Here is a 16,281-nt window from a genome sequence, read left to right as displayed (position 1 = left end):
AACAGAAGGTACATTACCAAACTCATTCTATGAAGCAACAGTCACCCTGATACCTAAACCACACAAACACCCAACAAAAAAAGAGAACTTCAGACCTATCTCTCTTATGAACAATGACGCAAAAATACTCAATAAAATACTTGCAAACCGAATCCAAGAACACATCAAAGATATCATCCACCACGACCAAGTAGGCTTCATCCCAGGCAGGCAAGGGTGGTTCAACATACGGAAATCCATCAATGTAATCCACCACATAAACAAACTGAAGGAGAAAATGATCATCTCCTTAGATGCTGAAAAAGCATTTGACAAAGTCCAACACCCATTCATGTTTAAAGTCTTGGAGAGATCAGGAATACAAGGCACATATCTAAACGTAGTAAAGGCAATATACAGCAAGCCAAAAGCCAACATCAAACTCAATGGAGAGAAACTTAAATCAATCCCACTGAAATAAGGGACAAGACAAGGCTGCCCACTGTCTCCATATCTCTTCAACAAAGTACTTGAAGTCCTAGCCAGAGCAATAAGACAACTAAAAGAGATCAAGGGGATACAAATCGGGAAGGAAGAGGCCAAAGTGTCACTATTCGAAGATGATATGATAGTATATATGAGCAACCCCAAAAATTCAACCAGAGAACTCCTTCAGCTGATTAACACCTTCAGCAAAGTGGCAGGATACAAAATCAACTCAAAAAATCAGAAGCCCTCCTGTATACCAAAGACAAAAGGACCGAGAAAGAAATTAGGGAAACAACACCCTTCACAATAGCCACTAATAACATAAAGTACCTTGGGGTGACATTAACCAAGCAAGTGAAAGACCTGTTTGAGAAAACTTCAAGTCTCTGAAGAAAGAAATTGAAGAAGATCTCAGAAGATGGAAAGATCTCCCGTGCTCATGGATTGGGAAGATTAACATTGTGAAAATGGCCATCCTGCCAAAAGCAATCTACAGATTCAATGCAATTCCCATCAAAATACCAACTCAATTCTTTACAGACCTTGAAAAAAAGATTCTCAGCTTCATATGGAGAAACAAAAAACCCAGAATCTCCAAAACAATCCTGTACAACAACAGATCATCTGGAGGTATCTCTATCCCCGATCTCAAGTTGTACTACAGAGCAATAGTAATAAAAACTGCATGGTATTGGCAAAAAAAAAACAGAAAGGAGGATCAATGGAACCGCATAAAAGACCCAGAAATAAACCCACACACCTATGAATATTCGATTTTTGACAAAGAAGCCAAAACCATTCAATGGAAAAAAGACAGCATCTTCAACAAATGGTGCTGGTACAACTGGATGTCCACATACAGAAAAATTAAAATATATCTATATTTATCACCCTGCACAAAACTAAAGTCCAAGTGGATCAAAGACCTCAACATAAAACCAGATACTCTAAATCTGTTAGAAGAAAAAGTGGGGAACATCCTAGAACTCATTGGCACAGGAGACAACTTCCTGAACAGAATACCAACAGCACAGGCTCTAAGAGCAACAATCAATAAATGGGACCTCATGAAACTGAAAAGCTTCTGTAAAGCAAAGGACACTGTCATCAAAACAAAACGCCTGCCTACAGATTGGGAAAGAATCTTCACTAACCCTTTATCTAACAGAGGACTAATATCGAGTATATACAAAGAACTAAAGAAGCTGAAGAGCAGCAAACCAAGTAATCCAATTAAAAAATGGGGAATAGAGCTAAACAGAGAATTCTTGACAGAGGAATATCGAATGGCAGAGAAACACTTAAAGAAATGCTCATTCTCATTAGCCATCAGGGAAATGCAAATCAAAACGACCCTGAGATATCACCTTACACCCATCAGAATGGCCAAGATGAAAAACTCAAGGGACAACACATGCTGGAGAGGTTGTGGAGAAAGGGGAACTCTCCTCCACTGCTGGTGGGAATATAAACTGGTACAACCACTCTGGAAATCTATCTGGCACTTTATAAGACAATTAGGAATAGTGCTTCCTCAAGACCCAGCTATACCACTGCTAAGTATATACCCAAAGTTTGCTCAAGTACACAAAAGGGATATTTGCTCAACCATGTTTATAGCAGCTTTATTTGTAATAGCCAGAACCTGGAAACAACCCAGATGTCCATCAACGGAGGAATGGGTACAGAAATTGTGGTATTTTTACACAATGGAATACTACTCAGCAATCAAAAAGGAGGAAATAATGAAATTTGCAGGCAAATGGTGGGATCTAGAAAAGATCATCCTGAGTGAAATATCCCAGAAGGAGAAAGACAAACACTGCATATACTCACTTATATAGACCTATAAGATATGATAAACATAATGAAATCTGTACACCTAAAAAAGATAATCAAGAGAGCAGACATGGGGTAAGATTATCAATCCTCGTTTAGAAAGACAGATGGGATGCACATTGAACATATGACAGGAGTCTACTGAGCGCATTTGAAAGACTCTAACTAGCAGTGTTCTCAAAGCAAAGACTCATGACCAAACCTTTGGCAGAGTACAGGGAATCATAAGAAAGAAGGGGAATTAGTCTGATGAGGAAAGGATAGGAGCTCCACAAGGACCAAACATATCTGGGCACAGGGTCTTTTCTGAGACTGACATGCAACCAAGGACCATGTATGAATGTAACCTAGAACCTCTGCTCAGATGTAGCCTGTGGTAGCTCAGTAACCAATTGGTTTCCCATAGTGAGGGGAACAAGGACTATTTCTAACAGGAACTCAATGACTGGCTCTTTGGCCTCCCCACCCCCCAAGGGAGGAGCAGTCCTGTTAGGCCACAGAGGAGAGCTTTGCAGCCAGTCCTGAAGATACCTGATAAAACAGGATCAGATGAATGGGGAGGAGGTCCCCCCTATTAGTGGACTTGGCAAGGGGCACGGTGGAGATGAGGGAGGGAGGGAGGGAGGGACTGGGAGGGAATGAGGGATCGGGACATGGCTCGGATACAGAGTTAATAAAATGTAACTGATAAGAAAAAAATAAAATTGAAAAAAATGCAAAAAGTAAATGCACCACTGAAAAAATATCAACACCCTTCATAATAAAAGCTCTGAAGAAGTTATAAATAGAAAGATAATGCCACAACATAATAATGGATATATATGTAAAACACACAGCCAACATTATACTGAATGGGTAAACAACTGAAAGCGTTTCTTCTAAAAGCCTGAGTAGGGGTGAAAAGCTGGTGTCGGGAATGACATGACTATTCTACATATCAACCACTCACCCCTAGTATTAGAGGAATGCTTTGTTTTACACAAGTATCATATTATTTTTATTACCATGGCTCCATAATATATCTTGAGATCTGGAATGGTTTGGCTATCCAGGATTGTTTTGGCTATCCAGGGTCTTTTGTGGTTCAAAATAAATTTTACGATGGTTTTCTTAAATCTATTTCTATGAATAGTGAGATGGGAATTTTAATTGGGATTGTATTGAATTTGTAAATGGCTTTCAACAAATGGTCATTTTCTAAATATTAATTCCATCAATCCATGAGTATAAGATGTTTTGTCATTTTCTAGTGTTTTTTTTCCTTTTTCTTCAGAAGTTAAGGTTTTCATTGTATAGGTCTTCAACCTTGTTAGTTGGGTTTATTATAAAATACGTTATTTTTTGAGGCTATTGGGAATGGAAGTATATTCAAGGACTCCTTCTCTGTATGTTTGTTAATGATATATAGAAAAGCTGTTGATTTGGGCAAGTTGATTCTGTTTCCTGCCATGTTGCAAATTTATGATTTTTGGTTTTCTGATAGAATTTTTAGGATCTTTTTATGTATAATAGCATGTCATCAGTAAATAGGAATAATTTGACTTCTGTCCCTATTTATATTCCTTTGATCTCTTTCTCTTGCCTTATTGCTACACGTACTGCTTCAAACACACTATCCAAAAGCAACGGAAATAATGGACAGCCCTGAATCGTTCTGATTTTGGTAGGATGGTGGCAAGTTTTTAATGGTGACGTTGGCTTCTTACATACTGCATTTATTATGTAGAGGTACGCTCCTCCTAGTCCTACTCTCTCGTGAACTTTATTGTAAGTGATGTTGGATTTTTTTCAAAGGCTTTTTTGCATCTATTGAGATGACATGTGACTTTTATCAATAAGCCCATTTACGTCATTTATTACATTTATTTACTTGCATATGTTGAACCATCCCTGCATCTCAGGAATAAAGCAACTTGGTCATTGTGGTTATCTTTCTGATGTTTGTCTGTTGGGTTTACAATAATTTTATTAAGCACTACTGAATCTGTTATCCAACACTTGAAAACATATGATTACCTGGCTGTATTTATATATTTAGAAATACATATAAAACACCTATCAGTTTTATGCATGTACAATTGAAGAAAAAGAGGTTATCTCAAAAAGAAATCATTGTTTTAGAAAGACAAAGTTGGGAGGTGGCATATTGGTGGGTAATTAGAGTTAAAGGGAGAAAATAAGCAGAAGATATCATCATATTTCATTACATACATATATGAATTTTTAAATCAAAAAGCACCTGGAACAATGGCTAAGCAGTTAAGAGCACTGGCTGCTCTTTCATAGGATCCAGGTTTGGGTCTCAGCACCCACACAGTGGCTAACAACCATGTGTAACTCCAGTTCCAGGGAATCTCACACCCTCTTCTGACCGCTGACAAACATACAGGCAGGCAATACACCCATATAAAATGAAAATAAATAAAATGTCAAAAATAATTTTAACCAGGATGTGGTGGCCCACAGCATTAATCCCAGTACTGAACAGGCAGATCAGAAAGATCCCTGAGTTTATGGCCACCTGTTCTAAATAAGTTATATGCCAGCCAGGACTACATAGCAAGACAGTTTCAATAAATAAATTTTAAAGGATGAAAATAAAAGACCCAGTGACCTCACTTTAAAAATTATATATTTAAGCTGGGTGTGGTGGCTCACTCCTATAATCCCAGCACTCTGGGAGGCAGAGGCAGGCCTCTGAGTTTGAGGCCAGCCTGGTCTACAAAGCAAAGGACCAGGATAGCACAGGCTACACAGAGAAACCCTGTCTTGAAACAAACAAGCAAACAAAAATTCAAATATTTATACAATGCACCCAAGCTTCCATCTTGCATAAAGCTAGAAAACAAATGTCATCTAAAGCTGAAATAAATAAATAGCAGAAAGAAAAACATACAAATAAAGCCAAACAAGCTACAATTTCATTCACTGAAAATTTTACAAACTTGATATACCCTAGCAAGATTGAGAAATGTATTGTTACCAATAGCAAAATAAAAAGCAACAGATCCTATACATCATAAGCATTTTCCTGAAAATAAATTTGAAAATATTCAGCTTACCAAAACTGACACAGATATTTTTAAAGATCATCCTGAGTAAGGCTTCCCAGAAGCAGTAAGAGACACATGGTATATACTCACTTATAAGTGGATGTTAGACATAAAACATAGGATAAACACACTAAAATCTGTACACCTAAAGAAGCTAAGGAAGAAGATGGACCCTGGGTAAGATGCTCAATCCTCATTCAGAAAAGCAAACAGGACAGATACTGGAAGAGGGAGAAAACAGGAACAGGACAGCAGCCTACCACAGAGTGCCTCTGAAAGACTCTACCCAGCAAGGTATTAAAGCAGATGCTGAAACTCATTAGCCAAACTTTGGGCAGAGTTCAGGGAATCTTATGAAAGAAGGTGGAGATAGACCTGAGGGGACAGAAGCTCCACAAGGAGAGCAACAGAACCAAAATATCTGGGCTAGGGTCTTTTCTGAGACTGATACTCCAAACAGGGACCATGCATGGAGATAACCTAGAACCCATGCACAGATGTAGCCCATGGCAGTTCAGTCTCCAAGTGGGCTCTCTAGTAATGGGAACAGGGACTGTCTCGGATAGGACTCAGGGGCTGGCTCTTTGGTTACCTCTAGCCGAAGGGGGAGCCGCCTTACCAGACCATAGAAGACAATGCAGCCAGTCCTGATGAGACCTGATTGGCTAGGGTCAGATGGAAGGGGAGGAGGACCTCCCTTATCAGTGGACTTGGGGAGGAGCATGGGAGGAGATGAGGGAGGAAGGGTGAGATTGGGAGGTGATGAGGAAGAGGGCTACAGCTAGAATACAAAGTGAATAAACTGTAATTTATTAAAAAAAATAAATATTTTTAAATAATCTGACTTTTCCTATGACTATTAAATAAACTGAACCATACTTTAGAATTTTTCAACAAAAACTTCAATCCTACATATTCTCTCAATTATTTTTAAATAAATAACACTACTCTTATACAAACTCAGAGAAAAAAAATCTCCCAATTAATATTATGTCAGCATTGTCTTCACACAAAAATGAAAGACATTATAAGTATAGGCTAATAGTCTGTACAAAGATACAGACATGCTTCTTAAACTAAATTTTAACAAACTGAATTTAGAAACATATAAAAAGATTAAAACATCATGACTAAGCAGGATTTATTCAATGACAAGAATTTTTAACAGCCAATAATGAATATCTTTATTATATTAACATATATAAAAGAAAAACCATGATATTCTGCAACTTTTTTAAATTATGCAGAAAATTTTCAACACCTAGTCATAATTTCAAAAATATATACAAATAGAAATGTAACATTTCAGTCTAGAAAAACCTTAAGGTAAAAAATTAATGACATGGATATTTATATAAAGTTTATTTTAAGATACAAATACTGAAGAACAATTAGAGGATTTCTGTTGTTGAAAATCAAGACTTATGATAAAGCTATGGTGACTAATAGCGCATAGAATTTTCTTAGATTAGTGGAGAAGTACAATCCAGAAACAGACACATACATACACAGTCACCTATTTAATTAATTACACATACACCCCTGCAATTCAGTATTAAAAGGGAATCTTTTTTCAATGAAAACTATATATAACTATAAAAAGTAGTGCCACTAATTGTAGATATATAAATACAAATGTAATTATACAAAGACACAAGAGTAAAAGATAAAATACCTTTCAATCACGCATGAAAATTAAAGTGTTTACTGCTCTAAAGGTAATTGAGTCTGGAAGAATAGAGCCTAAAAATGACCTAGGCTAAAGTTTCATACAATAGCCAACTTTATTCAGAGCATCAGACATTTATACTCTAAGGGTTAAGAAGAACCACATGACTAAAAGCATACAATCATAAAGACAAGACATATATGACAAAACATTTTCCATAGAGACATATAAACAAGTAACAATAACCACTTGTAATGAATAATCTAAAGTAAATTCTCTCATACCTGCTATGTCTGAGAGAGACATAAAGCACATTCCAAGAACAACTCCATGGTTTTGAAGAACCTAAAGTCACAAGAACCTGGGCTTGTTGTCTTGGAGTGTCTCACAAACACTCAGAACTCCTACTATACAACTCCAATCTGAGACAGTGTTCCAACACTTGAGGATTGGTAGGATGAGTCAGTAGTTAAAAAGTTCTTGTTGCCAAGCCAAACTATCTGAATTCAATTCCAGGACCCCACATGGTGGAGAAAATACTACTTCCTCGATTTCTATTCCAGATGGACACACACACACACACATACATACATACATACATACATACATACACACACATACACATATACACAGAAGCATACATGCACTCACTTGCACACAAACACATGATACATGAATGTAATAAAAATCAGTATGAATCACAGATATAATTTAAAAACCAAAACAATACATCATTTAGAAGAAATAATACAAGACATCTTCATGACTTTAAAGCAAAGGTTTCTTAAGCAAACCAGAAAAGGTACAAATCACAATAAAATATTGGTAAATTAAACTTAGTTTAAATTAGAATCTCCTACTGATCAGAACATTCCATTAGAAAAAATGAAAAGAACACTGACTAAATGAAATATATGGAAAGTATATAATCAACAATAAAACTGGAACTAAAATAAATTAACAACCTTACAAATCAGTCTCACAAAGACTGAATATTATATTTTTTAATTGGTCAAAAAGTCCATGGACTTGGGCATGGTGGCACACACATAATCCACACAGTAGGAAAGGCTGAAATAGACTCTGCTATTCAGTGGTGAGACTGACTAAAAATAATTCAAAAAATAAAAAAAAAATAATGTAAAAATAAAATAGAAAAAAATCAACTAAAGAAAAAATACAGCTGGCCCATAAGCATACTAAAATGTTCAACATCATTACTTTACAGAAATAAAAATTAAGCCTACAATGGTATGTTACTATACACCTACCAGTATGGTAAAAATAGATAGTGCTAAACAGCAAGAAAATGGAATAATCAAAATTCTCATATACTGCTGAGGGATATATAGCTGGTACAACTATTTTGAGAAAATGTTTGGCAGCACCTAGTCAAGCTACACATATGTCAGTATATGACACAGAAATTTCACTTCTGGGCATGCACTCAAGAGAAATGATTGCTTCTAGCCACCAAAAGAATTATATAAGAACGCTAACAGTGATTTCATAATAGCAAATATTAGAAACCAGCCAAGTTTCCATCAACATTAGAACAGATAAGTAAATTATGGTATAGTTCACACATTAGAACATAATTCAGTAAGAAAAGAACACATTATTGCAACATAACAACAATTTGAGTGAGTCTCAAATGTGCAAAAATACAAAATACATGATTAGGAATGACGGATGAAAGCGAAAGAGACAGGGTGGGGACAAGGGGTCGTGTGATGTGCTAGAACCAATTTTGTTTGGTTTGGAGTTTTTGTTTTGTTTTGTTTTTCAAGACAGGTTTCTCTGTATAACGGCCCTCACTGTTCTGGAACGTTCTTTGCGGACCAGGATGGCCTCAAGTTCACGGAGATCTACCTGCCTCTGCCTCCCAAGTACTGGGACTAAAGGCCTATGCCACCACACCTGGCTAATAGTTAATATTTTGATTATCTGAAAATCATATAGAACTCTAGACTTAAAAAGCTGTACATATCAGTACACTGAGTTAATAACTTGTTTTCAAAATAAAATGGAAATAATACATATGCTTATGCAAGTCAGCAAAAATACATGACTATAAAAGCCATATATGAGTTCAAAGGATTCTGTGAAATAGCAACTGTACCTAGAATGAAAGCAGATGTTACAAGATCCTATCTGAGTTTTAGGAATCAAACAAGCAAGGAAAAGTTTAGGAGTAAAACTACGGAGTTTTTAAATCTTGCAAAGTGTATGTGATGGCTGACATGCATTCCTGTTGACATGGTATAAATAAGCACTTGCTAATGTTTTTCAGAGCAGAAGCAGGAGCAGCCTGGGAGAAATTCATGTTTCAGGTCCCACCCTAGACTTACATAATCTGAAACACTGAGTAACAAACAAAAACCTGTGTTTAACAACTCCTTTGGACAATTCTGAACATTAAAAAAAAAAAAAAATGAGAAATGGGCTGGAGAGACGAATCAGCAGTCAAAAGCACTGGCCGCTCTTTCAAAGAACTTGAATGTGAGGGCTGTCACCACATGGTTTCTCACAACAGCCCCCCTCAAATCCCAGGGGATCTGTCACCTGGCCCAAGCACAAGGTGTCCATGTAGCGCACAGACATAACACCCACTCGCATTTACTTACGGGATTTGATAAACAGTATAAACGTAGAAGATTTTAAATCATGCCATAACTGCAGTCTTATTCACGGCAAATGTCTTATAAATTATTGAAATAAAAATCAAAATATCAAATGAGATATCAGTTATAATAAAAAGCTGTTTGACGGAGAAGCTGGCAAGCTGAGTTAGGCCTATTCAGGGAGACACCAAAGTGAGTACCCTCAGTAGGCAGATGGAAATATAGGTCTAGAAAGGAGGTTACATCCAAATTATAGACCCACAAATAGGATAGATGAAGTAATTAAAACAAAAAAGTTACAAACTTCTTTATACTACTAGGTCTTAGAGAAACAAAGCTGTATGAAAATGGAGTTTGATATGAATGTCAAAAATCAATAATATAAATGAGAAGATCTCAAATTTCCCTTCCCAGTGCCCCTAAAAGCTAATTTCTTAAATTAACTTACACCTACTAACTAAAAAACAGCAAAGACCCAGTACATGTATTTTTTTTAAATATATTTGCAAACACAGATGGCACACTTGTGCAAACCTCATGTCTAGCTAAGTAAAGAATGGTGAGATCTTATCTCTTGTTTCATTCAATTTACTGGAACAGGCTGCTTTGTATGAAGTATATTTGTTAAATCTGGTCTTGCACAGATAAGTAACTAGAAAAACATTTCTATTAGCTTTCTGGAGAAAATTGTATTTTTCTTTGCTACTATACCAAAATTCTGTAAGACAGTTTCCTAAAATAATTTTCAATGTGATGTCAAGTCATGCGAATTAACTTATCAAACTCTATACACTCAAAACAAAATAAAAATGAACAAACGCACCTGACATCCAGTAAGCCTTGCAAGAAAAATGGCTGAGGCTGTTTGTAAAACAGAAAGGGATCTTGTGGAAATCTCTCAGGTGCTTGGACTATGGTTTGGGGAACTGCTAATTTATATCTGCAACACAGGCAATAGCTCAAACCTCAAAACTAAACAAGCAATGCCCCCCCATGCTACACATTTTGTCTAGTTTCAGCCTATTCTTTAATCTGCACTTTAGCCATCCCTCAGAGCTTCATTCCTATGGCCCTGTCAACTAAGTATGTGCCCTATTAGCCAGTGTTGATCTTCCTGGTGTTCATGAGATCCACTATGCATATTACCACCCCCAATCTCTGCTCTTGCAAGTTCCTCAGCCTAAAACAATGTCCTTGTAGACAGTCAAATGTCTCACACTACCTCATTTCATTCAAGTATCTTCTCAAATACCACTTGACCATGAGGCTTCATTTATTTTTTATTATATTTTATTTATTTTTGTGTCTACATGGAGGTGCCCATGCCATACAGTAAATGCTCAGGGAATAATTTTCCAGGAGTTGATTGTATTCTTCCACCATCTAGGTCTTGGGAATGCTGAGATTGTCAAGCTTGGCAGCAAGCACTTTTACCCACTGAACAATCTCACCAGTCCAGGGAAGGTCTTATTTAAGAAACTTCTTTTAAAATGACATGCATCGAAACTTCAACTCTCAATACTTCTTATTCTCCTTATTCCTTATCATCTTTCTCCACAGCATTTGTTGCCACCAGCATATTACATATTTCCTTTTTTAAAAAAAACTGTGTGTTTTTTCCATCTAAAACACAAGCTCCCCTGAGAGTAAGGTCTTTTTTCTTTTCTATTCCCTACTCTGGTCCTGCTGCTCAGAACAGTGCCCAGTGGAATACCTGGCATGTTTTAGACGGGTTACATCAATAATTCACATTTTCATTGGGCACTATATGCCAGGCACTCCACATCTCAGACGGGAGTATTTGTTGAACCATGTGCATACTTAGTAGACACCTGCCTCAGTAAGCAAGGATGCGAATATAGAGGTTGACAACTAAACCAGAACACAACATTTAAGGGACAAAGAAATTATGACATCTTCAAGCTAGATATTCTTAGTAATCTTATAACAAAATCATCTAGAGCCATCACCAATCCAAATAAGCATCTATTCTTTGAGAAACTTCTTTTCTACATAATTCTTTAAAAAGCACATTTTCCAAATAGCCTCCTGCCACACATTGTTTAAAATCCTTCAGAGGTCAACACATGGCTTTCCTTTGCTCTTCTAGAAAATTTTGAAAGGCAGTCTACCAAAAACCCAAGAAATCCATGAATCCATCTTTGTTAAGATTGAATCGTTTCTATGCCCTGTATCTTTTGAGTGTGGTCTTATTTGGAAACAGGATCAATGCAAATGTAATCAAGCTTAGTTAAATGAGATGATTAGAGTGGACCCTAATTCAGTGGCTTGTTTCCTTATAAGGCAACATAGTGTGGGGTGCATGGGAGAAGGAAAGGGAGAGAGGAGTGGGGAGACAGGGAGAAGGAAAGGAAGAAAGAGGAGAGAGGAGTAATCACCATGTGACAGTAGAACCAGAAATTGACTCATGCACTGATACATATTAACCAAGGATTGCTGCCTTTGCCAGAAACTAGAAGAGTCCTTTACAGAATCAACCCTTTGATTTGCAGCAATTCAAGACATACTTTTTCTTTTACTGACTTAAGCCACCCATTTTACAATACCAATCACTTGCCAATCCTAGAAAACTATTAACTATTATTAAAACTAAAACTATTAACTGATATTAATAAATAAATGAGGAAAAACATATCTTCAACTAGGAAATAATCCAAAAAAAAATAATGAAGTTACTTTGCCTTGAAGGGGGCGAAACATAAGCCCCTGTTCTTAAATGTGAGCTGCACAAAATGATTTCATTCCAAAGGTTACACCACAGAAAGGGTGGGGTGGGAGCATACTTCAGAGTGGAGAAATTTAACAAGAGTCAGAGTCTGTGGGGCTGACAATATACAGACCTGAAAAGTTGTGATTTAAAATAGAATTTTATTTTGGTGGTTTTCCTAAAATAAAATATACCAGTATAATCACAAGAAAATAAACAAATTTAAAACAAAGGACATTTTTAAAAACACCTGACTGATATGCCTTTAAAATATCAAGATCAATAACAACCAAGGGTATCTGGAGAAACTGCCTCAATCAAAAGCAGTATAAGGAATGTGAAAAACCAAATGCAGTGTGGTCTCCCACGAGCATTAAAACACAAAAAGAACATCATGTAACTACCTAGGGGATCTTCATGGAATATAGATGTTAATAATGTTCACATTTCTGTATATTAGTTGTAAAAAAAATGCCCCCAATGCTAAGGTAAATAATGGGGGAATGTATGATCCCTAAGTCTAAAACACATTTCAATGAAAGTATATGGGCAGGTAAATGGGGAAGAAAAACTAGCCTACACCTATGAGAAGATACTTAATAAACATCTCCTCCCAATGACCAGTAAGAAAACAAATGGACTCTTCTAAGTTACAGGACTTAAGGGATAAGGATTTCTTCCAAAATACAGAAGAGCTCTCTGGGTACGAAAGATTGTATAGGGGGGAAAGAACTAAAATATTGGAAAAGGAAAGACGAGCTGGGAGACATACTTACCCAAGCAGTTGACGGTCACTTCTACCTACGTGGGAATCAAGCATCTCAACATCTTCTTCAACATCAACTCCCCAAACCGACTACACCTCCAGAAATGACTTCAAAACTCTCACTACTTGTATGAAGCAACAGAATGCTAGGTCCCTTGTCTTCTTCTAGCTGCCCTGCTAGCCTCTCCTTTATCCTGCATACACAGAGATACATACAAATACTCTCTCATGCTACTGAATAACCATTTCTTAAAAAGTGTTTTGTCTTACAAATACAACTGGTCTTTTGATTCTTATTCCCCTACATCATTCACTTGTAAGTGTAATCACACAACGGGCCACCAACTGATTTCTCCTCCTGGTTTTTGTTTTTAGATTGAACTTCTTTATTTTTAATGTGTTTAAGTGTTTTTTTAATTTTTTTATTAATTATTTATTAGAATTTATTCACGTTGTATCCCTTCTGTGGGTCCCTCCCTCTCCTCCTCCCAAACCCTCCTGTCCTCCCTCTTCTCCTTCTATACCCCTCCCCTAGTCCACTGATAGTGGAGCTCCTCCTCCCCTTCTATCTGACCCTAACCTATCAGGTCTCCTCAGGACTGGCTGCATTAATCCAGGTATGGAAGCAGAGGCTGAGACTCATAGCCAAACTTTGGGCAGAGTCCATGAAATTTTTTGAAAGAAGGGAGAGATAGAAAGACCTGGAGAGGACAAGAGCTCCACAAGGAGAATAAGAGAGCCAAAAATAACTGGGCCCTGGGGGCCCTGAGAGACTGATACCCCAACCAAGGACCATGCATTGAGAGGACATAAAACCCCAGCTCAGATGTGGGCCATAGACTCAGTCTCCTAGTGGTATCCCTAATAAGGAGAGCAGGGGCTGTCTCTGGCATGAACTCAGTGGCAGGCTCTCTGATCACCTCTCCCTGGGGGGGGGGGGGGGGGTGAAGCCTTGACAGGCCACAGAGGAAGACAATGCAGCCAGTCCTCCTGGTTTTTAAACTCTTCTACTTACAACCTTTTCCTCAAATACCTCTTGGTCATGTCACAAGCACCTTTTGACAACCTAGTTATACTTCTGTAACTCCTTAGACAAGCATTCAACACATTCCAGCAGACCAAGGTTATTATCCAACTACTATTTTATGCTGGCATCACACTGCCTCACAATTGGACCATTGTATTCCACATTTCCAAATACCATACCTGCCACCCTTGAGCTACTGAGTGCAATCAGATGCCTTGAGGCACCCTCCTAACCTAAAAAATAAAGGGAGGAATGACGCCCAGCTTTCTGAGCAATTTGGGCAAAATAATATGAGCAATTTGCCTCATATTACCCACTTAAAACACACAAAATGAAAAAAAATCAAAATATATGAATATTGAAGTCCTGAAAACCCCAACCCTGAAACAGTCCCCATCTCTATTTATTCACATTCTACCATTCTTTAAATTCCTTCCTTTCTTGCTCATTGCAGGGTTGTGAGTTTGTAAATCTTGGCAAAATAAAAAGAGGTGAAAAAAATTATTTGGGTACCTGACAATTAATAGTTACAGATGTCTCACTGAGAACTTAAAATTTCAAAGTGAAAAAAAAAAAAAAGGAGGAAGAGGTTAATTATTACAAATTTCATACCATAGAGCTTTCCATAATTTACCTCACTTAGTCACAAGAAAAACATCTATACTTAAAAACTGACAAAACGAGGTCAAGACATATTAAGTCTGCGGCCAAGATCACACAATGGATAGTAGGAATACAGGTTTGTATTAAAAGAGCGTATTCTCCCATAGATGACACAAGTTTCCAATCTGCTTTTGTGCAGATACTACCTTAGTTTTTTGGGGTTTTTTTTGTTGTTGTTGTTGTTTTGTTGTTGTTGTTGTTGTTGTTGTCCTAAAACCACTGGAATTACTATCTAAATCCAGAAAGGAGCTTAAACAGTGGCCCCAAAGGTTTAGAATAAAAGACTCCCTGCCAGCTTCCATGCCTTCTTGCAAGTTTCCAAAGTCACCACCCTCCATTCCCCCTCCAGCATATGACAAGGAAGATGGCGGCCCACACCTAGCAGCGCCTCCTACGGGCTCTTCAGTATGCGAGTCCACATCGTAAACATCGTTGAAATGAAGAATAGTCAAGTCATAGGAGTCCACGCCTCCTAACTGTTTCCCCCGAGTTCCGGGAGACAGTTTTTCATCCAGCTTTCCGGGATGAGGGGCCACCACCGCTGATGCCTCTTTCTCAGAGGCCTCCATTCCCCAGGCACAGGGTAGGAGGACCCTCTTTGAGCCTGAGTCGCCCTGTACGCATGCGCAGGATGGAAGCTGTGGCCTGCCCGCGGGACAACAGCGGGAGCATGCGCAGCACTTGCTGGGCCTGGGCCGTGGGTTGAGGCCTCTGCTGCTCTTGTGTTCCTTGGCCCCTCGTGCCCTGTGCTTGCCTGACTGTGCCCAGGGCAAGAAGTTGCCGCCGTGTTGCCTGACAGCCGTTGAGAGCCCAACGGAAACCTTGATGCTTCTTCTTTGGCAGAATGAGGTCACAGTTGTAGGAACATTAGTCAATGCTTGTTTCTTTCAAATCTTGCTTAGAAAATATTTCTCTACTACATGTTTCTCCCTCTTTTCCAGAAAAATAAGACTCCTGTTAAAGACCTCAAGTATGTTGTTTTGTTTTGGTTTTTTTTTCTACACTCAACTATTGATTCCTTTATGCTGAGGGTACCTGGGTATCCATTAATCTAATAACTGATCCCAGACACTTGTGCCTGGTGCTGATCCTGAAAACAGACCCAGTCTTTATCCTGGGGACATAATTTCACCTTGCCTCATTCTTTTTTTGCCTTAATCTTTGGGGTCCTTTTCTGCCACTCTCATAATCCAAATGCCATTTCCTTCTTTCACTTTTATTTAAGACCCAGGCAATTCACAACTTGTTTTCTAATTTACCACATGATTCATCTATAGTTGTTGTGTGGGCACTGACTTTTTGTGTGTGAGAGAGAAGAGAGCAAGTGAAAAACTAATGCTTCTATTGAATTACATCTTGTGCCTGATGGAATCCATCCAGGCTATCAATAAGGTACCCCAGAGTGCTGCAAACCCCCTGGATTATTGCCAGGCAGACATTTGCT

General features: G+C 37.9%; 1 protein-coding gene across 1 annotated transcript in view; it reads right to left on the bottom strand.

The window, feature by feature from the left end:
* The window catches only part of LOC129672424 (trifunctional nucleotide phosphoesterase protein YfkN-like), a 60,708-nt gene extending 45,302 nt beyond the window's left edge, over window positions 1–15,406 (bottom strand). The window contains exon 1 of the mRNA XM_055601875.1: window positions 15,216–15,406. Within this exon, the coding sequence (XP_055457850.1) occupies window positions 15,216–15,406 (191 nt within the window). The remainder of the gene's footprint in view (window positions 1–15,215) is intronic.
* Between the last annotated feature and the right edge of the window lie 875 nt (window positions 15,407–16,281).

This window comes from Psammomys obesus, unplaced genomic scaffold (assembly GCF_907164565.1).
Source record: "Psammomys obesus unplaced genomic scaffold, mPsaObe1.curated_primary_1811, whole genome shotgun sequence".
Lineage (NCBI taxonomy): Eukaryota > Metazoa > Chordata > Mammalia > Rodentia > Muridae > Psammomys > Psammomys obesus.
The sequence above is the reverse complement of the archived record's forward strand: the minus strand, read 5'-3'. Positions and strand labels throughout refer to the sequence as shown.